General features: G+C 41.6%; 2 protein-coding genes across 12 annotated transcripts in view; one reads left to right on the plus strand and one right to left on the minus strand.

Moving 5' to 3' along the window:
• NT5E (5'-nucleotidase ecto) overlaps positions 1-5,866 on the plus strand; it is a 60,753-nt gene extending 54,887 nt beyond the window's left edge. Inside the window, exon 9 of one of the 2 annotated variants that reach the window (XM_043439030.1) lies at positions 32-323. In XM_043439030.1, coding sequence (XP_043294965.1) covers positions 32-229 — 198 coding nt within the window. In that variant the 3' untranslated portion in view covers positions 230-323. Of the gene's footprint in view, positions 1-31; positions 324-3,927 lie in introns of those variants that run through there. The other variant, XM_043439029.1, reaches the window with a different exon arrangement.
• Positions 5,867-12,916: 7,050 nt separating this feature from the next.
• Positions 12,917-23,818, minus strand: part of SNX14 (sorting nexin 14) — a 64,560-nt gene continuing 53,658 nt past the window's right edge. For all 10 annotated transcript variants that reach the window (XM_043439403.1, XM_043439404.1, XM_043439402.1 and 7 more), the window contains 6 exons: positions 20,109-20,232; positions 19,679-19,843; positions 18,879-18,974; positions 16,546-16,637; positions 14,031-14,087; positions 12,917-13,130 (listed from right to left, as the gene is read on the minus strand). In XM_043439403.1, the coding sequence (XP_043295338.1) occupies positions 13,092-13,130; positions 14,031-14,087; positions 16,546-16,637; positions 18,879-18,974; positions 19,679-19,843; positions 20,109-20,232 (573 nt within the window). In that variant the 3' untranslated portion in view covers positions 12,917-13,091. The remainder of the gene's footprint in view (positions 13,131-14,030; positions 14,088-16,545; positions 16,638-18,878; positions 18,975-19,678; positions 19,844-20,108; positions 20,233-23,818) is intronic.

Genomic DNA, 23,818 nt, shown 5'->3' on the forward strand with positions numbered 1-23,818 from the left:
ACAAGTGTCTCTTCCCCTCCCTAACCCAAAGGTACCCAAGAACAGAACAGATCCCAAGAGGGGAGCAGCCCACGATGACACCAGGAGGGCAGAGCCAGAAACCGGACCTGCCCTTACACCGTCAGCGCGCTCCCACTTTGTAAGGAAACAGCCTAGGGCAGTAGAGTCCTGCCCCTCCCCAGCACTCAACCCATCCAGCCACGCCCAGGGAAAAAGTATTTTTACATAAAAAGTGTTTTAAAACTTTTAAAGTGCAGCTAAGCAGCTATTATATTATGAAATAGAAACGTGTTGCACTTTTAGGTTGGATGTAGGAAACCATATTAAATCATCTCAACTTTTTTTAATTTTGCGTGCGTTGGGTCTTTGTTGCTTTGCTCGGGCTTTTTTCCGTTGCAGCCAGCAGGGGGCTACTCCTGGTTGCGGCGCGCACGCTTCTCACTTGGTGGCTTTTCTTGTTGCAGAGCACGGGCTCTAAAGCACAGGCTCAGTGGTTGTGGCACAAGGGCTTAGATGCTCCACTGTATGTGGAATCTTGCCAGAGCAGGGATTGAATCCATGTTTCCTGCACTGGCAGACAGTTCCTTATCTACTACACCACCAGGGAAGTCCCCAAATCACCTCGACTTTCTTGAAGAAGCTTTTGGTGTGAAGAGGTCAGGTAGGCATGGATGGGCTATGCCCCCCGCCCCCGCTCCACTCAGCACGTGTCGGTGAAGTACATCATAGAAACCACCAACTTGACCCCAGGCGGGGGTCATTATACCCCAGTCTCATTTGCAGAAATTCAGTTGAGAACCACTTCCTGTGCATGGAGTACACTGCCAGCACACAACTCCTTCCTGTCCTCCAGGGCAAAACCTAGTGTGTTCACAAGACACATGCACAGCTTCTCTGCTTCCGTCTCTACGGCCTTACCGTGAGGGTCCTGCCATGGTAGCTGCATATCCCAAGAGGGTGGAGGGCAGAGCCAGGGCCAGGGAGAGAGCCCTTCCTGGGAGGAAAGGCGCCGGCTACTTCCAACCATTCCATGAAGGGGATGGAAAGGCAGGCTTAGGAGGTGTCCTCTTGAATCCTGCATGAAACAAAGTTAATGGCTGTGCATCACTCAAGCCCAGACAAGTGAGTGCTGGAGAGAAAGATCTCGCATGGAAGGTTGAGGAAGCTTTGGCCATAAATGTCCTCAGCCCTCATCATACATTAGAATCAGTTGGGGAGCATTTTAAATTATATACCAACTTGGTCCCGACTTTTAAGAGAGTCTGATTTACTTGGTTGGGGCAAAAGGCTTTGCAGTGATTCTGACGTATACCCAGGGGTGAGAACCACTGTAGAGAAGGGTTCTTTTTAAGTACTATGGTAATACACTGTTTTATTGAGGTATAATTGAAATATATCACTAGTTTTATACCTAATATTATAATTATATTTAGACATATTATTATAGGTAATATTATACCTACTATAACATTAGATATAAAACATGACTCCATATTTGTATATATTGCAAAATGATCACCACGTTAAGTCCATTTAATGCCACCTTACATAATGTAAGATGACAGATGTTAGAAAAAGCCGCGGGAAGAAAAAGCCACCTCTAAGGACCGTTGGTGAAGGCCTTTATTGAGCGGTCGCTCTCGGCAGAACTCCCGGGGGCGGGTGAGCGAGGAGACAAAGGGAGTCTGCGAGGTATGAGGGGTGGGGAGGGGTTTTACAGCCAGGGCCGGCGTCCAAGCCAGGTCTTCCCATATAAGGAAGAAAGCGCGGGCTACAGCGGCGGTTGGTGTCCAAGGGCTCCGTGTCGGCACCTGATTGGACCAGGCTGCAGGGGGCCGGCCCCTGGAAGTTTAGCCAGTCTCCGGAACTTGCCTGCGGCACTTTTCCGGGGCATGCCTCAACACGCCCGACCTTTCACCTACTATAACATTAGATATAAAACATGATTCCATATTTGTATATATTGCAAAATGATCACCACGTTAAGTCCATTTAATGTCACCTTACATAATTACAAAAAAAAATTTCTTGTAATGAGGACTTCTAAGATCTCTTCTTGTATCAACTTTCAAATATGCAATAGTATTAATAATTATATTCACTATGCTATACATTACAGCCTCAGGACTCATTTATTTTATAATTGGAAGTCTGTGTTAACTTTTGACTCCCTTCACCCATTTGCATCCTCACCCAGTCCCGATTCCCTCCACCTCTAGGAGCCATCAGCCTACTCTCTGTAACTGAGCTTGCTTGCTTTGCTGTTGTTGTTGAATTTATGGTGTTTGCCTTTGTCTGAATTATTTCACTTAGCATAATGTCCTCAAGGGCCATCCATGTAGCTGCAAATGGCAAAAGGTCATTTTTTTAATAGCTGAAGAGTATTCCATTGTACATATATATACACACATCTTTATTCATTCATCCGCTAATGGACGTTTGTTTCATTATGCTTCCCTGGAGGCTTAGATGGTAAGAATCTGCCTGCAATGCCAGAGATTTGGGTTCCGTCCTGGGGTCGGGAAGATCCCCTGGAGGAGGAAATGGCAACCCACTCCAACATTCTTGCCTGGGGAATTCCATGGACAGAAGGGACTGGCAGGCTACAGTCCATGGGGTCGCAAAGAATTGGACCCAACTGAGTGACTAACACACTTCCTTATCTTGGCTGTTGTAAATAATGCTGTAATGAGCACAGAAGTGCACATATATTTTCAAATTAGTATTTTCATTTTCTTAGGTAAATACTCAGGAGTGGAACTGTTGGATCATTTGGAAGTTCTATTTTCAATTTCTTGAGGAGCCTCCTACTATTTTAAACTGCACCAATTTACATTTCTGCACACAATGCACGGGAGTCCCTTTTCTCCGCCTCCTCACTGACGTTTTCTGTCATTTTGATCATAGTTGTTCTAACAGGTGTGAGGTGGTAGCTTATTGTGGTTTTGATTTGCATTTATCTGATAATTCATGATATTGAGCATCTTTTCATGTGCTTTTTGGTCATCTTCATTTCTTCTTTGGAAAAATGTCTGTCAGATCCTCTGCCCATCTTTTAATCAGATTTTTTTGGGGGTAAGCTATTGAGTTGTGTGCATTCTTTATATATTTTGGATTTTAACCTCTTATCAGATATATGATTTGAGGTGGTACTTTTAAAATAAAAGTCTGTCCAGGTCACTGTGGGTTTGTTGTAGCTACAGGCAATTAGTATTTGTCAGTTGTCTTCTCTTTTGGAAATGAAGCCTCCATTACTTCACCATCAATTATGTGAAAATGATTCTTGAGCAGGCAAGCCAAAACAAAAACAAAAAAGCAAAAAAGCCACATTCATTTCTCACTAATCATCTTAACCCAGTTCCTTGGTGCACTCACTCCGGAGTGGTTCAGAGGCAATAATGACAACAGCCTTTTCCTTTTCAAACATTTATACATTTACGTGGCTGCTTCAGGTTTCAGTTGTGGCAGGCGGACTCTCTACTTGTAGCACATGGGCTCCAGAGCCTGCAGGCTCAGCAGCTGTGGTGTGTGGGCTACTAGTTGCTTTGAGGCATGTGGGATATTAGTTCCCCGACCAGGGATCAAACCTATGTCCCCTGCAGTGGAAGGCAGATTCTTAACCACTAGACTGTCAGGGAAGGCCCTAGCCTTCTTACCAAGTCATCTCAGAGTTGAGAAGACTCTATTCCCCTGAATTATCCAATATTAGACAATGGGCACATTTCTCATCTGAAACACGAAAAGCAATCAGATTCTTTGCACTTATGATCACCACTGTCCTTGTCTTTTGTGATACTTTAGCCTCACTTAGGAAAGGAGTATCTTATAATCACAAAGGATTTTAGAGAAATACACTGACTTTCCCCTTCTTACTATTAATGAATCATTATTTTTTCTGTAGTTAAAATAATATATGTATTTTTCTAGGTGACCAAGATATCAACGTGGTTTCCGGATACATCTCAAAAATGAGAGTAGTTTATCCAGCAGTTGAAGGTCGGATCCAGTTTTCTGCAGGAAGTCATTGCTGTGGAAGTTTTTCTTTAATGTTTCTTTCAGTTTTGGCAGTGATCATTATTTTATACCAATAGCCAAAAATTCTCCTTGCCATTAATGGAACTATATTTTTTTTCTCACGTGAGATTCAAGTCGGTTTTTTAGGGAACTGGTTTTATGATGGCGCAGACCGTCTTTGCAGTCTCCTAGAAGCTGAGCTTAGAAGGATGTAAGTAGAGACACTGACATCGTCACTCAGGATCAGCAACTTAGTGAACACACAGGAAAAGAAATGAAAATGGGACCTCTGACGAGAAGGCCAGCCATCTTTAGTTTACATATGCAAATTTTAATAAAACTTTATTAACACCTTTAAACCATACACATCATTCTTCTCCTTTATATCCATTCTAATCCACCAAACAATTTATGTTTACATAACTTTATCATTTACAAGGGAATTCTAAGCACATTTTCTTATTTGATGCCCGTAACTTTTGTGCGTGGGAAGAAAGGTGTTGTTTTCTTCCCGTATGAAAGATGAGGAAACTAAAGCTCAGAGCTGACTTATGGCCATGCAGCTAACAGTGACAGATCCCAGACCTGCACCGAGGCCCTCTGGCCGCAGTCCCACACGTTCAGTTAAATCGTTACTGTTCAGGATGATATTTAATGGAGCCCCAAACTCATGGAGGACAAGTCTCTGCTTTATTTCTGGCCTCTCTTTTTTGCCTCTCTAGCGTGTGTTACAGGGAGTTTAATGGACTAAACAGAGGGTGGTCTTCTCTTCCTCACCACCATGTACCTCTGAGGAGTCGTGACACGGAGGGCAGCAAATAATGGGAAAGGCCAGGACCTGCCAAAGGCCATCTGAGGGTAGGAGAAGGGGAAGGAAAGACTGGGACGCCCAGGAACAACTTCCATTAGAGAAGAGAAACAGCTAAAGCCCATTTACTCTTGTTACATAGATATTTGAGAGGGAGCAGCAACAGAGTGCCTAACACATGGCATTAACTACTAATAATTTTATGACATTCTATCAGTTCTCCATTTCTTTCCTCCTTCTTCCTAATGGGAAGGTGTCACAAGAAGAGAACCTTCTTAGAGAAGGTGTAACTCTAAACCTGCACCTGTGTCTCCCTAGCAAGATGTACTTATTCTAGGCACACACACACACACACACACACATACTTCACCCCTCCCTCACTTATGGAAAATCCAGAGGAGAGACAAGGTTGATTTTTCATGTGGTCCACCTAAGTTTAAAGTCAGCTCTGCCTCCACATTTGAACAGTCACTCTCAGTCATTCTCAAGCACAGACATGAGGACTCCTGCCTCTGAGTGGGTGCTCAGGAAACACCCAGACGAATGCCATACATGATTTATGTACAAATACTTGCTTAAAGGGGTAGTGGGGACCATGTGAGCCTGCTCATCATTGTATACATGATTCAACAAGAAATGGGAGGACTCAACCTTAAAAAAGAGTGAGCAGATAACAGCTGAAGGACTGAAGAGTGAGAATGTTTGTTTTTAATGTTTACAAATATTAGGTACTCCTGATACAAATGTACTTTAAATTTTATAACCTAAAGCTTGCTGCAATAAAGCAATGCCCTCGGTTCTATGCATATAGAGATTGACCATAAATGAATGCCAATAAGATTATAAGAGGAAAATGTCAACTGGACTGCATTTGGGCTACATTTTTTATGTTTGGCCAGTAAAATAGGGTAAATCCTATTGAAGCACAAATTTTTAAAGAACATTTTTGTAAGTTTTCTAAATCTGTGTGCCTATATTGTTCAGTGGTTTAAGAAATGACCTAAAATTGTAGGTTCTAAACAATAAAATTGAGGATACACTCTTTGTCTTTGGTAGTTATTTCTTCTCTCAAGCAAATGCTTACAACCCAAGACAATATGACTGAAGGAAAACTCTTTACAGTTCATCACTGGTGTCACTGCCCATGACTATAAGCGCCCTGCCGTCTAACAGCCCTCCCTATACCCCATCTTACCCCTCTAAAAATAAGAAAAATACATTCAATTTTTAGGTAGGAAAGAACATTAGATAAGGGGTATTTAAGACTAATGCGACTTCCCTGGTGCTCCCACTGTGGTGGGCACAGGGGCCCCCTGGTCAGGGACCTGAGATCCTACATGCCACACGGCATGGCCAAAAAAACCCTAAATTTTATGGCTTTTATGTACAGAATCTGTTTTGATGCCAATAATGGTTTCCGAAAAATAAAGATGTTCAAGTTATATCATGTTGGGGATTTTAATTAATTTATCTGAACTGACCATGCATCTAAGAATCTTCCCCAGTTAACACTGATGATACAGCAAACCGCCTGTTACACCTTCTTGAACAGACACGTAAGTCCATCTGGTGGCAGAACTGCGCTCAGCAGTTTACAAGAGTGCGTCCCCTCAGGGGCTACCTGGCGGCTCAGTGGTCAAGAGCTCACCTGCCAACTCAGGGGTATGGACTTGATCCCTGCGTCCAGGAAGACCCCACATTCTGCAGAGCAACCAAGCCTGTGCTTCACAGCTACTGAGGCTGAGTGCTGAGCTTACTGAGCCCGCGCGCTCCGGAGCCCGGAGTCCATGCTCCACAAGAGAAGCCACCGCAATGAGAGGCCCGCGCGCTCCGGAGCCCAGAGTCCATGCTCCACAACAAGAGAAGCCACCGCAATGAGAGGCCCGCGCGCTCCGGAGCCCGGAGTCCATGCTCCACAAGAGAAGCCACCGTAATGAGGCCCGCGCGCTCCAGGGCCCGGAGTCCATGCTCCACAAGAGAAGCCACCGCAATGAGAGGCCCGCGCGCTCCGGAGCCCGGAGTCCATGCTCCACAACAAGAGAAACCACCGCAATGAGAGCTCCAGGGCCTGGAGTCCATGTTCCACAACAAGAGAAGCCACCGCAATGAGAGGCCCGCGCGCTCCGGAGCCCGGAGTCCATGCTCCACAAGAGAAGCCACCGTAATGAGGCCCGCGCGCTCCGGGGCCCCCATGCTCCGCGCTCCGGGGCCCGGAGTCCATGCTCCACAAGAGAAGCCACCGCAATGAGAGGCCCGCGCGCTCCGGAGCCCGGAGTCCATGCTCCACAACAAGAGAAACCACCGCAATGAGAGGCCCGGGCGCTCCGGGGCCCGGAGTCCATGCTCCACAAGAGAAGCCACCGCAGTGAGAGGCCCACGCGCTCCGGGGCCCGGAGTCCATGCTCCACAAGAGAAGCCACCGCAAAGAGAAGCCTGCGCACTACAACTAGAGAGCGGCCCAGCTCGCCGCAACTAGAGAAAGCCTGCACACAGCAACGAAGACCCAGCACAGCCAAAAATAATTAATTTTTTAAAATAAGTTGGCAAGGCCCTTCCTGTTTGTGAGAGTTGCCAGGACTTGCTTACATGGCCAGGTTCCTGCATTTGCTCTAGTGTGAGTGAAATCACTCAGTGGTGTCCGACTGTGACCCCGTGGACGGCAGCCCCCCAGGCTCCTCTGTCCATGGAATTCTCCAGGCCAGAATACTGGAGTGGGTAGCAGTAGCCGTTCCCTTCTCCAGGAGATCTTCCCAACCCAGGGATCGAATCCAAGTCTCCCACACTGCGAGCGGATTCTTTATCATCTGAACCACCAGGGAAGCCCAAGAATACTGGAGTGGGTAGCTTATTGATTCTCTAGCGGATCTTCCCAACCCAGGAATCAAACCGGGGTCTCTGGCACTGCAGGCGAATTCTTCACCAGCTGAGCTACCAGGGGAGCCCCTCGGGGCTGCCCCACAACTTCTTCAGGGAACCTCATCACCGCCTCTCAGTGCTGCACTGGCTTTTCTCCACCTTGCATTATCCCAAAATATGGATACAGTGCTGCCTTCACTGCCAAGAGCAGCTAGCATAATGCTCAAGTGTTAAAATAAAGCTTTAGTGATTAGGCATAAATGGAGGGAATTACAATGCAAAATGAAACTTACAACTCAATGTGAGACAGCAATGCTCCTAAAAAGCATCAGTCAGGGCTTCACCAGTGGCTCAGTGGTAAAGAATCCACCTGCCAATGCACGAGATACAGGTTTGATCCCTGAGCTGGGATGACCCTGAATGCTGTCCATGGAATTCTCCAGGCCAGAATACTGGAGTGGGTAGCAGTAGCCACTCCCTTCTCTTAAGTCCCTTGCTTAGAACCTGGGAGCTGCAATTACTGAGCCAGCACAGTCATCAGTAAATAAATAAAAATTTTTTAAAAAAGAAAAAAAAAAAACATCAACCAAACCCATCATTCGGGAGTCCCTTTTGGGTTCCTTTCCAGCTCTCTTAGTGTCAAGCACTGGAAACCGCAGGGGGACGGTCCTAGGATGGCTTCTGTCTTCTCTTCACACTTAACCTCTGTGCTCTCATTCACTTTTACATTGTAATGCTGGTGACGCAGATTTATACCCCTGCCTAGATCTCTCCCACGGACTCCAGATTCACAAATACAATGGCCTACCTGGCATCTCTAATTGAGATGATTAATAGGCATCCCAAACTTTACATGCCCAAAAGTGGATTCTTGATCCCCCCTCAAAACTGGTGCCAGGCACAATTCCCTTCAGCTCATTTAATGGACCCTTCATCATTCTTATTGCTCAGACTGAACCTTGGAATATCCTTGGCTACTCTGTTTTTCTCTCAAACTCACAACCCGTCCATCAGTATATCCTGTTTCCTAACTGAAAAAACTAAAAAGAGGCTTCAACTTCTCAAAAACTTCACAAGCACTGCCCTGATTCAAATCACTGTCATGTCACCTAAATTACTTCACCAGCCTCCTAAATGAGCCATGTCTCTACGTTTCAAATTTTTATTTATTCATTTATTGGCTACACAGGGTTCTTGTTGCTACGCGAGGGCTTTCTGTATGTGCAGGGAGTGGGGGCTACTCTTCCTCGCGGTATGTGGGGCCACGGCGGCGACTTCTCTTGCCGAGAAGCACAGGGCTCAGTGGTGGAGGCACACAGGCTTAGCTGCCCAGAGGCATGTGGAATCTTCCCGGACCAGGGATTGAACCTGTCTCCCCTGCAATGGCAGGCAGATTCTCAACCACTAGGGAAATCCTCTGTGTCTACTTTTACTCCACTTTAGTCTCTTCTCAACACTCTCAACACAGTAACCAAAGTGATTCTATCACAATATTAGAAAGACAATGTTGCTCATGTGCTCAAAATCTTTCCATCACAGACCAAGTAGAAGTGAGTTATCATAATGGCTTCCAAGGACCATTGCGATCTTGTTTTCCTTCACTTCTCTGACACTATCTACCTTCACACACCGTGACTGGGGCAGATTTCTTTCAAATGGACACACTTCCACTCAAACCTTTGCACTTGCTATTGCTCTACTTGGAATACGGGCTCCCAAATATCTGCATGGCTTAACCTCTCACCTTCAGGTCCTTTTCTTCAATGTCAGCGATCACAGTAAGCTGCAACCCTTACCATTCTATTTTCTTTTTCAGTTTAACTTTTTTTCTGAGCACTTGTTACTTTCTAACATACTATATACTATTTTCTTATTTACATTGTTTATACTGTCTCTGTTCCCTGGGCTCCATGTAAGCTTACAAATGCACAAATATATCCTTGGCACCTGAAACTGCCTGGCACACAGTGACTGCTCAATACACACGTGTATAATAAACTGAATAAATCATGAATAATTCCTCCTCTGCCACTTCTCTCACTCTCTGGACTCAGTCCCAAAGCCACACAGTCCTTTTTCTCCAGTATCAGCTCCTCCAGACGATAATTTCTCTATCTAACCACCCTTTTCATCACGCAGAGCAGTTTGCCTCTTTTTTACTGTAACTGCTCTGCAACCAAAAGGCCAATTAAGTCTTCCCTGAAAAGGATAGCTGCCTTTTTCTAAAAAATAAATTTCCTAGCCTCCTGCCCTGCCCCTGGATTTCCCAGGGAGCACGAGTGGTCAAGAACCCACCTGCCAATGCAGGAGATGTAAGAGACACAGGTGCGAGCCCATGGACAGAGGAGCCTGGCGGAATGGGGTGGCAAAGAGTTGGACATGACTGAAGTGACTAAGCACGCACCCATGCACCCCCTGGCTCCTTAATTCGAAGGTGATTACAATTTTTCTAATAGCATCCCTTTTCCCTCTCCACTTTTGTTCTTCTACATCAGGGATCAGCAAACTATAGCCTAAAGGCCAAATCCTGCTTGCCACTGCTTCACATAAATAAGGTTTTACTGGAATACAGCCACATCCAATACCTGGAATAATACTTTAGTGTAATTTGATAGAAAAAATCATCAACATCAAATTTATAAAAAATAGTGAAATAAAAACCATTTGCAATGGACTTAAAAATCTTCCAGGGTCCTTAGGCCTCAGGTTAAGGATTTCTCCTCATGTACCGAGCACCATTGCCAACACTAATGTATACATAAAGAGAACAGTCTTTGAAATGGAGTGGAGAGGACTAGCAAGACCTGTTTGTTTGCTCATTCAGTCAGTAATTTTTATTCTAATATTGACTATATCTGAAGTTACAACTTATGTATATATTACAAAGAACACTGGCAAATTAGACTTCCGTTTATATTTTTATTGTAAAATCTAACCGTTTTTAGTAAGTCAGTAAATAATTTTAAAAACATTTATCTGTTTGGCTGTGTTGGGTCTTGCTTGCAGCACGTGGGACCCTCACTGCAGGACCTGACTAGTTGCAGCCCGCGGGCTCACTAGCTGTGGTGCAGGGCATGGGGGGAGTATTGGGGAATATTTAGTTTTCCCGGGGCATGTGGGAATTTAGTTCCCCCAGCAGGGATCAAACCCAAGTCCCCTGCATTGGAAGGCAGATTCTTAACCACTGGATCACCAGGGAAGTCCCAATAAAAGATAATTTAAGTGTTTGAACTATTTCTCAGAATCTTCTGATATCTATAGCTTAATGATTATAACACAGACATAATGTCCTTTATAAATTTCAGTGTCTTCTCATCTATTTAATTTATCCCCGCAACCACAGTTATTTCTCTAAACACATTTCAAAAGGTAAAACTCATGCAGTATAAGACATACATAAAGATGCATAGAAAGGAAAGTGCAAAGTAAAATATCTGAAATGCACCAGGGGACCATTAAAGGAATCCAGAGTACTCATTTTTGGAAATAAAAGACTCCTTTCATGGGGCAACACTGACAAGAGTACAAGACTAGAGACGGATCTGTTTGAATTCCAACTTCACCGCTCTCTCTAACTTCAATATAAATAACAAAAGAGGAGTAACACCATCTCACAGTTACTGGATGGTGAAATGTGATATAAAACGCCTGGCCATCAGGGAACGCATCCAGTTCCTTTCTCTTTTATTATGCAAATGACTTTGTATTTACAGATTTTTTTTACATCACATTTTCTTTAAATAAAGCTCACCCACTGCTATGGATTTAAATGTGTCCTTCTAAAATTCACATATTAAAGCCCTAAATCCCAATATGACTATATTTGGAGATGATGCCTTTAGGAGGTAATTAAGGTTAAATTAGCTCATTAACCCAAGAGCATTCGTGGCCTTAAAGAAGAAAAGAAGAGAGAGAAAGATCTTTCTTTCTTCCTACACGGCCACACACAGAGGTCATGTGAGTACACAGGAAAAAAGGCAGTCATTTACAGACCAAGGAAGAGGTCCCAGAATGAAATGTACCTTGTGGGTACCTTGATTTTGGACTTACCAGCCTCCAGAAGTGTGAGAAATAAAATTCTGTTAAGTCACCCCATTTATGGCATTTTATCAGGGTAAGCCCAGGTTGTTTGATACACTCATAAGAATTTTTTCTCATCTAAATAAACAAAATATCACAATTTATAGCAAAGTAGATAAGAATGGCATAAAAGGGCTGTAAATATTTTATTTTTCCAGCCAAAATGCTACAGATTTAAATGTGAAGAGTTAGCTTGATTAATTTCCCACCTGCCCCTGAGAAGTAAGTAAAATGTTGAAGGCTTGGTTAAAAGCACTGATGCACAGAAACTCACACACAGTTTAGAATTTTTAAGCAATTAAAAAGATAATAGAACTACTGGCAAAACCTTTTAAAAATTTTGTAATATCTAAAGACCATTTTTCAAAACTGGGAAAAAAATAACTGAACAGTATCATTCAATTGGTTTCACTTTCCAAATTATATTTAGAGTTCCCACATTATCAGCACTTGATACATGGTTGAACTCAATAAATATATTCTGAATGCACACTACAGCCAATAACCAAACACAAAATGCCCAATCTTGAAAGACAAATGTGATTCAGGGAGAAAAACACAGCATGAAAAGAAATTATAAGCACAACTCTATAGGATGAACCTATAAAAATAATTATTTCACTTTCCCGAAAGAATACAGTGAATTCATACCTTTCTTTTGGAGAGACAACATAAACCAAAAATCCACTTGACTAAACTGTTTATATAAACTTTTGGATTATAGTTACAGATGTTCAGTGAAATGCAGTTGTAACCACACAATCACAAATATTTGTAAGTAGCCAGTTTTCACACACAAAAGGGTTAAATATAACCTGTCAATCATCTAAGAAGAGTAAGAAGTCCCCTGTTTGTTATGAAAAACTTATAAAGTATGTCTTCTTTACAGACACACAGTTAACTACACAGAAAAATGAGAAGGGGGACTGGAATAAATCTGCTAAAATTTATTAACTCCAAATAAGACAGCAAATCAGATCTCTACACTAAAAATAATTATTTTCAAAGTGATACAGTACTTTCAAAGTTATCAGTCTAACTGATTTGCCCCAAGAAGATTATGAATTAAAATATCTCTTTTAAAAACAGCAATAACAAGTGACATAGATCTAAGAAAATTTGGATAAGAGACGTAAAATGAAAGGCAATGAGACCCAATCAGTTTTCATCATTATTAAATCTGTTAGTCTTTATTAAAACAAAATCAAAACTTCAGACACTGAATTACATGATATATACAAGAATATACAAAAGTAAAAGAAAAGACAGTACATAGATACTACAATAGCACAGCAAACATTTCAACTGGTTATTCTATCCCAAATCCAAATGTTTATATCCAGGACGTCACAGATGTAACTTCCTTTTGTACCTAAAGTAAAAATAAATCTATTTAATAGAAGAGGAAAAACAAACAAGAATTCATTTGTAAACTGCCTTACAGTTCCAGTGTATTAAACTTCTAGCCTAAAACATATATATGTATGTGTTAAAACCCGCAAGAAATTAGCTGGCATATGCCACAGATAATATTTACGTTTTAGAGAGGAGGAAAAAAGCATGTGATAGACCTCATAAAGCTTCAAACAGAGAGCTGGAATTTCCTGGTACTGATTCCTATGTAAATTGAATACAAAATGTCCATAATTGCCACCCTGTTTTAATCCACACTGAATACTGCTATCACTTGAAAACTTGTATTCCACAGGTAAATAGTCCAAATCTAGTTTCCTCTATAAAACTAATATTTCACTGCTGTATCACAACCCTGCATAGTTATTTCATCTGACCAAAGGGATTAGTCAAAAAAATAAACAAGGTAAAAAGGCAATGCCCAAAACTCAGAATCTGCAGGACTCAAGGTAATAACAACATCACCATCCTCCAACTCCCATTCATTCTGTGTTTGTTTTTGGCTCCACACGAGCTCAGCTGCCTTAGGAACGCTCACCCAGCCTTCAGCCTGCAGATGGCCGCCTGCAGAGCTGGGCCCATCCCAGAGACGAGATGCGCACTCACGCCCTCCTCTGCACAACATCCCATCTGACTGCAATCAGGAAGGCGGGAGGCCAAGGCAGGGGCTATCCAGTGCATACATCCCCAATTCCACTCTACGTTTAAGCATGTTGAGTGAAGAAAATACAAAGAGCTATTTGTTAAGGTTGTTAATTTTTAAAACCAGCAGTGTCACAAGGGTTTCCTTAATGTTTATGTCCCTAACTAAATGTCAGGACTCCACCAAAACATACAGAAAGTGCTGCTTTTCAGTTACCTTATTGAGTTCTGGGAACAGTTCTTGTATCACAATGTCCAATAAAACGTAAGTCAGCTAAAATGCAAAAAACAAAGATTTTAAGGAATTAGACAAAAAAAAAAAACAAAAGTAGCTTCAACAAGGTCCATAATGTTCTATTTTTAGGATGAGTTTTAGATAGATATGTTTTCACATGTTTACATTTTATTATTATGCCTTGTAATTTATTTGATGTTAAATATTTCATATATAACAACAAATTTAAAGAAATAAGCTTCATACAAAATTTGAAATGTATTAAGATCTCAACAGAATATGTGAGACTAAAGGCAAAGCAGAAAAGGAAAGATATACCTATTTGAATGCAGAGTTCCAAAGAATAGCAAGGAGAGGTAAGAAAGTCTTGCTCAGTGATCAATGCAAAGAAACAGAGGGAAACAACAGAATGGGAAAGACTATAGATCTCTTCAAGAAAATCAGAGATACCAAGAGAACATTTCATGCAAAGATGGCCTCAATAAAGGACAAAAATGCCATGGACCTAACAGAAGCAGAAGATATTAAGAAGAGGTAGCAAGAATACACAGAAGAACTATACAAAAAAGATCTTCACGATCCAGATAATCACGATGGTGTAATCACTCACCTAGAGCCAGACATCTTGGAATGCGAAGTCAAATGGGCCTTAGGAAGCATCACTACAAAGCTAGTGGAGGTGATGGAATTCCACTTGAGCTATTTCAAATCCTAAAAGATGATGCTGTCGAAGTGCTGCACTCAATATGCCAGCAAATTTGGAAAACTCAGCAGTGGCCACAGGACTGGAAAAGGTCAGTTTTCATTCTAATCCCAAAGAAAGGCAATGCCAAACAATGCTCAAACTACCGCACAATTGCACTCATCTCACACGCTAGTAAAGTAATGCTCAAAATTCTCCAAGCCAGGCTTCAGCAATATGTGAACCATGAACTTCCAGATGTCGTAGCTGGATTTAGAAAAGGCAGAGGAACCACAGATCAAATTGCCAACATCCGCTGGATCATTGAAAAGGCAAGAGAGTTCCAGAAAAACATCTATTTCGGCTTTATTGACTATGCCAAAGCCTTTGACTGTGTGGATCACAACAAAGTGTGGAAAATTCTGAAAGAGATGGGAATACCAGACCACCTGACCTGCCACCTGAGAAATCTGTATGCAGGTCAGGAAGCAACAGCTAGAACTGGACATGGAACAACAGACTGGTTCCAAGGCTGTATATTGTCACCCTGCTTATTTAACTTATATGCCGAGTACATCCTAAGAAATGCTGGACTGGATGAAGCCCAAGCTGGAATCAAGATTGCCAAGAGAAATATCAATAACCTCAGATATGCAGATGACACCACCCTTATGGCAGAAAGTGAAGAAGAACTAAAGAGCCTCTTAATGAAAGTCAAAGAGGAGAGTGAAAATGTTGGCTTAAAGATCAACATTCAGAAAACTAAGATCATGGCATCCAGTCCCATCACCTCATGGCAAACAGATGGGGAAACAGTGGAAACAGTGACAGACTTTACTTTTTGAGGCTCCAAAATCACTGCAAATGGTGACTGTAGCCATGAAATTAAAAGATGCTTGCTCCTTTGAGAAAAATTATGACCAACCTAGACAGCAAATTAAAAAGTAGAGACATTACTTTGCCAACAAAGGTCCGTCTAGTCAAAGCTATGATTTCAGTAGTCATGTATGGATGTGAGAGTTGGACTATAATGAAAACTGAGTGCCAAAGAATTGGTGCTTTTGAACTGTGGTGTTGGATCAGACTCTTGAGAGTCCCTTGGACTGCAAGGAGATCCAACCAGTTCAACTGGTTGGAAATCAGATCCAACTGATTTCCTAAAGGAAATCAGTCCTGAATATTCATTGGAAGGACTGATATTGAAGGTGAAGCTCCAATACTTTGGCCACCTGATGCGAAGAGCTGACTCATGTGAAAAGACCCTGATGCTGGGAAAGACTGAAGGTGGGAGGAAACAGGACAGCAGAGGATGAGACGGTTGGATGGCATCACCGACTCAATGGACATGAGTTTGGGTGAACTCTGTGAGTTGGTGATGGACAGGGAGGCCTGGTCTGCTGTAGTCCATGGGGTCACAAGGAGTCAGACACAACTGAGTGACTGAACTGAACTGATAAGCAGTAAAATGTTAATTGCAGTTATTGTATATAACCTGAATGAATGATGGAATTCTTAATATTTAAGTTTTTACTTTATTTCATGGATTTTTGCTTCCATGGTGGTGCTAGTGGTAAAGAATCCACCTGGTATATTCCAAATTTCCTATAGTGAATATTTATTTTCAATCATGTTATGGAGAAAAAAAAAGGTAATGAGCAAAAAGAGTTAACAAAAGACACCTTCATTCCATCCGCATGTTTGAATCACTTGCCTTCACTTAGCAGAGCATCACTGCACAGTTAACACGCCAGACACGCCACTGTGTCAGTCACCAAACCAAGCGGACCCGAGGCAAACCGCTTTAATGAACTTTACCTGCTTGTTGAGAACGGGCTGCTGTAAACCCTCAAAAAGAAGTCTGATGCTTTCATACTTGGCTTCCTCACCAATACACTTGACTATCAAATCTAAACAAGAAAGCCACATGTGAAACAATTTTATATTATACAGTGACTCATGATTTACTGGATCATAAGGCAAAATCTCTACCCTCTCCCCCAGGTATTATGTAAAAACTGTAAGTCAGCATTTCCTAAATCAGTGCTTCAGTAAGAAGCACTTAGAGAAAAGGGCTCTGTGGTCAAGTTAGAGATGCAGCATCATGAGTCCTGAATTTAAAGATTCACAATGCACAAGGCATAGCTGTAAGCTCTCAGGAATGTTACAATAAAGAAATCTACTTATACTATTAAGGATAAAAGACAGTTGGGAAACAACACCTATTATCCCATTCAAATAAAATAAAATAAAACACTAGGTACATACACTTGTGCATACATATACAGAGATACAAAGAAACTGTCTGCGAGGATCAACACCAGTGGAAACATACCGCTACTTCTGCACAGTGGGGACAGGATCACTTCTACTTTTCACTCTCCGTATTTTCATGTTTGAATATCTTAATATTTTTAAAAATTTAATTAATTTAATTTTATGGTGAACAGAGACTGTCTTCAACGAATATGACCAATTTATTTCTGTATTTTTTGCAAAATTACTACTATCTTACAGAATAATCTTTTGGGAAACTGTTTAAACACAAGTTTGCTCCCAAAAGTTCTAATTCATGTTTGACTACAAAGCAGTCAAGTATCACTCTTGGTAATAGTCAGTCCTTAGTAAAATCTGTGCTGAATGGTTTCCTCCAAGCAGGAAAAGAAACTTATTCTTAAGTAAACAAGGTGCTCAAGTATTTGTCCTTTCCCCTCCAATCATAATGAAATGCTTAATGTTGTTCAAGGAAAATCTTCATTTTATGTTTGCTTTTACAGGGTAAATCTAACCCTGAGAGGCAAAATTTAATTTATACTAAGTTCAGTAGATCCTTGATATTTTTCAAGAGAGATGGCCCATAATGCATCTTTGTGAATCCCCTAATTCACCAATACTACACAGAATTTTCCAATTAATATGCATGAAGCATCATGGACAAAAATAGACGATCCTTTCAGATTGTTCAAGAATCACTAAGGAGGAAATGAGTAGAGGACAACAGGAAGGCATGTTATGCTTCCTCACAAGCTGAATCACCCCTTTCCAAATGGAAGTCTTGAAGCAGATGTGACTCAAATTCATGGCTGAGAAAAATTACAATTATTATATTCACGGGCTTTCCATGTTTCTAAATATTAAAACTAAGACAGTTAAAACCATGAATGTACATTACAATATAGAAGGTCACGATATTACATTACAAAGAAGGAAGAAATGACTTCATCATATACCTACAGAAGATTCACTCAAAAATAGCTGTGGTTCACATTTACATTCAGACTGGGGACAGAACTTGTCTTCAAAATTAAGCAGGACCATTCTGAGACTCATTTTTCAGTGATGAGGATTCTCTACGACATCTTCAATTTTTACTCTATATTTTCTTGCTGGGCATTAACCACTCACACCTGACTCCCATATCTCATCTTATATCATCGCTCCTCCAATTCCAAAACCTGGGTATTTAATTGTTTAACATTGCCTCCTGAATAATATATAGATAGGCTTGTCACATTCAAAATGTCCTAAATTAAGTATCATCTGCTTTGACCCCTTGATGTTTTTTCCTTATACTCACATCTCAGTAAGAGGCTACTAACCATTCACTCAAGCCTACCTCCTTTATGAGAGGGATTCACCCTCCTCCTTTGAGATACTGCATAACCTAAACAAGCTTTTATTATCACAGGTACGTCTTGTCTGTGTGTCTATCTTCCTGCCAGTTTGAGCTGCCCAAGTACAATTTTTATATCTCCTGCAGTCTGCTAAGTGCCTGGCACATGGAAGGTGTTCAGTAAATTCAGGATGAATGAATGAATTCTGACCTCTAACTCACACACACTAATGTAGCTCTCCTCATGGTGAAGTGACCAGCAGGACTCCAGCTGTCCCACAGACATACCACTATGATCAGTTTGATTCTAAGTTACTGAGAGAATCCAACTATCGTGTGAGTAGAAACAGCCTTATCTAAAAGTTCTTAGTGTTAACATAAAAACCAAATTCCATTTAACGAATGAGTTAACTTTAACTGGCTCTTATAACTACTTCTAAAATAAAAACTCACAATAAAAATCAGCCTCAGTAATTACTATACATTGTGACCACCAAAGAGTGCTAATCTATATTAAACTACTTTTTAAATATTATACCTGGAATGTAGTTCATCATTCCTTCAAAAGTCTGCTTTGCTCGTTTTTGCTTATCTTGAAGAGAGCGAGGTTCAGTGTTTTCACAAAATACAGCATCTAAAAAGAGACAAAAAAATACTTGCTGGGTTCGAGAGAGCGGTGACATACGCATACACCCAGCTGATTCCTGCTGATGTGCGGCAGAGACCAGCGCGGCCCTGGGAAGCAATTACCCGCCTTAAAATAAACAGGCGGGGCCTCCCTGGGAGCGCCTGCCTGGGTAGGGGAGAGTTCAGTCCCTGGTCTGGGAAGATCCCAGACGCTGAGGGACAACTCAGCCTGCGAGTCACAACTACCGAGCCTGTGCTCTGGAGCCTTGCTCCACGACAAGGGCAACCACTGCCACGAGGAGCCAGCTCAGCACAGCTGGAGAGCCGCCCACACTCGCTGCAACGAGAGAAAGCGGAGGGCAGCAAGGACGGCCCAGCGCAGCCTAAGTGCTCAGCCGTGTCCGACTCTCGGCGACCCCATGGGCTGTGTCTTGACCCCACTGGAGTGGGTTGCCGTTTCCATTTATTAAGCAGCCATAAATAAATGAATAAAATAAGTCTTAAAAAAAAGAATCTTATAAAAAATTAACACAGTTTTTAAAAAAGAAACATTTGCAGGAATTTTTATCTATTATATACAAAGTATTTCCTCATGGTAGTAATACTAATAAAAGCAAAGAAAAGCCAGGCTTCTCACTCTTTGAGATCTAATTAAAATTAAATAAAAATTGAGTATTCAAACATGAAACAAACACATGACGAAATACAAACCTCTGAGAAGTGTTATAAGTGAAACCAGACGGTGCTCCTGAAAGAGCTGTTCTAGTTTACAATGAAGATAGTAATCAGTATACATTTCCAGGGTATTTTTAAAGAGGATTCGAGTTCCCATTAAGAGATGATGAAGCCAGTCAGGAACCTGGAAAACCACCTGTCCTGAGAAGGATCACACAGAACATTCCATTAAGGTAAATAGTTACCTGAACATTTTCCAATACAAAAATACAAATGGTCAATATTTTATTTTTAAACACTAATAACTTTAATATGTTCAAGACCAATTATATTCTACATATTGAATTCTTAATTTAAAAAGTACCTTCAATTAAAAAAAATTATAATGCAGCAATACGCAAGAGCATTAATTTGCATCACAGATGAAATATAACATGGGTTTTAACAGTAACCACAGATATCTTACCTACATACATCAGGTAGTCATAGACTCCTTCTACAGTCATCATTTCCATAAAATAATTCTGATTTTGCCTTCTTTCTGTATTCTCAGCACGATTTGCATTATTCTTATACAAATCATTAAAAAGCTAAAGTAAAAGTTGAAATAATAAAAAAAGTTTATTACACAGGTTAATAATAATTACTAAGGGTAAAGTAATTACAGAGCAAAGGCGTTTAAACTGTGTCCAATCAAAACAGAATATAAAAAAAAAAAAACCCAATATCAGAGTGGTTAAGATCTGCCCCCTAAATGCCACATTTATACCCAAAATTGAATTAAAAAATAATAATACTTTGGGAGGCCGAAATATTAAATAAAATCTACCTTCATTTTAGATGCAACAGACAATTCATCATCCATACAAAGAATCCCTGTGATTTTTTGTATCAAAAGAAGTAAATGAACATTAAAAAGATGCATAAAACCATTAGCACTAGGACTGCCCTGGTGGTCCAGTGGTTAAGAATGTGCCTGTCAGTCCCTGGGTTGGGTGTGATCCCTCCTCTGGAAATACTCCACAGGCTATGAGGTAATTAAGCCGTGCACCACAGCTGCTGAGGCCACGCTCTAGAGCCCGTGAGCTGCAGCCAGTGAGCACGCAGGCCGCGGCGCCACGCAGGGCTCTGGAAGCCTGGGCACTGTAGGGCCCACGCTCTGCAACGGGAGAGAAGCCCGGCTCCGCAGCTGGAGTAGCCTCCACGCTCCACGCGGCAGTGAAGACCCAGTACAACCAAAAATAAATAAATAAATTATATAAAAAACATTAGGAACAGTTGATTTTAATTCCAACATGATTTAAAGATTATACATCACTGTTTAATTAAAGGATGTTTACAGATGAACGTTAAAGTTTAAGCTAAGTTTATTTGGACAAAATAATCAAAGACCTAATGTATATGAAAAAAATATGAAGAATTACTCACAGCAAGGTAATAAAATGCAACTAAGTCTTAGCTCTGCCTACTATCCCAAAAGTATGCCAAACAATCTACCTTAATAATAATCAAAGAGCAGATACTAAGGAACTAAAAAAACGGACGGAAAAGGTAAACAAAACGTTAAAATGGACAGTCTCTGGCATGTTGGGTCAAAAAGGCAAAAAGAAAAGGAAAGGAAAAGAAGACAATGCCAGGAATAAACGGGGACACAACCATAGATGTCAGAGGAAAATGAAAAGAAGATATTATTGACAACATAAGGCCAAAATTTTTCAAATTTAGATAAGATGGAGAATTTATTAAAAAGTACAACCTATCAAAATCTGACTCATGAAATAATACATCTGAAGAATACTATAATCATTAAAGAAATTATATTGGTTAAAAAAAAAGAAAACGTCCACAAACAAAACTTGAGGCCTAGATGACTATTACAAGTTATCACTATTTAAATAACTAACACTCTACCAGCAAATAAAGAAAACTTAACATAACTTTAATACCAAAACCTGACAAGGATGCAATGAGAAAGAAAAACTATAGGCTAAGTGCACCCACAAACATGCAGGTAACTTTCCTAAACTTCATAATGGGTATCTACAAAAAAACTACACTATATAATTTAATGGTGAAACACTGCAATCATTCCCTTTGTATAGCAGGTCCTAGTCATGAATGAAACATAACTGCCCTCATTTGAATCTATAAACCTAAAAGAATTAACAGATATACCACTAAAATTAACACAAGTCTAGCAAGACTTGTGAATTAAAAACCAATATACAACAATCAACTGTATTTCTGTTTACTAGCAATAAACTTATAAAGTGAAAAAAATTAAAGACACCCTTTACAGTAATAAACCAAAGAAGTTCTCTTGAGGAAGAGGGTGGTATTCTTTGAGCTCACAGAATTCCCCATGCTGGGTACTACCCTGGCACTAAACTGAGCTTCTTGCAGATAGGAAATCAATCTGTTTTTCCTTTTTTTCCCGGCCATGCTGAACCACTGTGGGATCCTAGTTTCCCTGCATTAAAATCAAGCTGTCTAATTAGACCGCAAGTGGAAATCTGCTGTATGATGCAGGGAGCTCAAATCCAGTACTTTGTGATAACCTAGAGAGGCGAGATGGGGAGCAAGGGGGAAGGGAGGTTCAGGATGAGGGGGAACCTATGCATACCTAGGGCTGATTCATGTTGATATTTGGTAGAAACCAACACAATCCTCCAATTAAAAATTAAAAACAACAACAACAACAAAAAAAAAGCACAAGGCTGCCAGGGAAGTCCTCGGGATTTACCTTTATATTCCCAGTGCCCAGCACCCAATAGCAGGCATATAAATAAAGTGCTTGTTTAATGAAAGGATGAAATATTTTATAAGTCATTAAAATTATATCATACTGTTAGGTAGTTAGAATAGGGAAAAGGGAGTCCAGAATGGTGGTGGCTAAGAGACCTGGAAGGGAAAAGCCCGCGAAAATAGAACAAAGGAAGGTCTGAGGACCGGAGTGAGAACCTCACGTAAAACAAACAGCACTCCTGGCTGGCCCAATTTACATAGGACAGGCCCAGGGAGAGAAAAACATATAAGAAGAGGAACCAAAGCTCTCTTCTCTCTCTCTCCCGCGCGCTGCGGCAATCTTCTCTTCATGTCTTTGGGTCGACATGCCCTCGCACCTTGAAGATGGATTTTCCTGTTATTTTCTAAATAAAATAGAGCTGTAACACTGATTTATCTAAGAGCTATAACACGGTCCGTTCGAGACCTGAGAGCTATAACACGGTCTTTCCAAGACTTGAGAGTTGTAACACGCCGAGAGGGCTTTAATGTCCGTCTCTCCCAATCTTTGTTGTGATGAGACAAAGAACCAAGAAGCATACACTCGCCTGACATCTACGGTGCCGTGACTCGGGGTTAACCTGGCTGAAACAACCTCCGCGCGCAAGAGGCCAAGCGCAGCAGGAGCCCGGCTCAGCCAAGCTCCCGCAGTAGAACGCGGAAGAAAACCCAGGGCAGGGGAAGGCCCGTCGTGCTGGAAACCGGGGCAGTGAGAAATGAACTCAGCAGAAAGCCCATGCGGCTCAGCCTCAGATTCCAGAAGACCTCAGGTTAAGGCAGGAGGTCCTCGCTCCTATGGCTGGAGGGACATGCTTAACAAAATCTTAACTCCTTTACAGTCTCTGTTTCTTGTTTCCTGGAACCCCCCGCAGACAGGCGGGCAGCAGTGGGTGCAACTGAGGGACTCTGGAGAGGCTACTCTGTGGTATGTCCCAAAGGCACTCTCTGCTGGGCCCCAGTAGCGGTTACCCAAGCCGGTGGGGGTTCTTCTGTCCTTACTCTTCTCTGTGCCAAAAAATCAGACCAATGAAAACTGTGAGCGCCAGTCAGGAATTTAGCAAATTTTCCAGCAGGCCATGAAAGGGATTCCTTGGCACCTTTTTCCCACTGATTGTTCCTCCTGTCCTTCAGCTCTCTCCCTGGATGAGCCCAGCCAAAAAGTAAGAAGTGGATTTGTTAGGATTCAGAGAGAAGCCATGCTTCAGGGTGTGTGCCATTGCCGAGGACAAGGGCTCAGGCCACAGAATGGGCCTGGTTAGGTTTTGCCATCGGGGGTTAATTCATATGCTAATGAGTGGGAGGATCATCCCAGCCATTGGAGAATCACCCCACTCTTCCCTCTTTCGACAGTGTCTTAGAGCTGTTCTGCCATCTCTGGGTGTGTCCTTTGGC

The sequence above is a fragment of the Cervus canadensis genome, chromosome 20, assembly GCF_019320065.1.
Source record: "Cervus canadensis isolate Bull #8, Minnesota chromosome 20, ASM1932006v1, whole genome shotgun sequence".
Taxonomy (NCBI): Eukaryota; Metazoa; Chordata; class Mammalia; order Artiodactyla; family Cervidae; genus Cervus; species Cervus canadensis.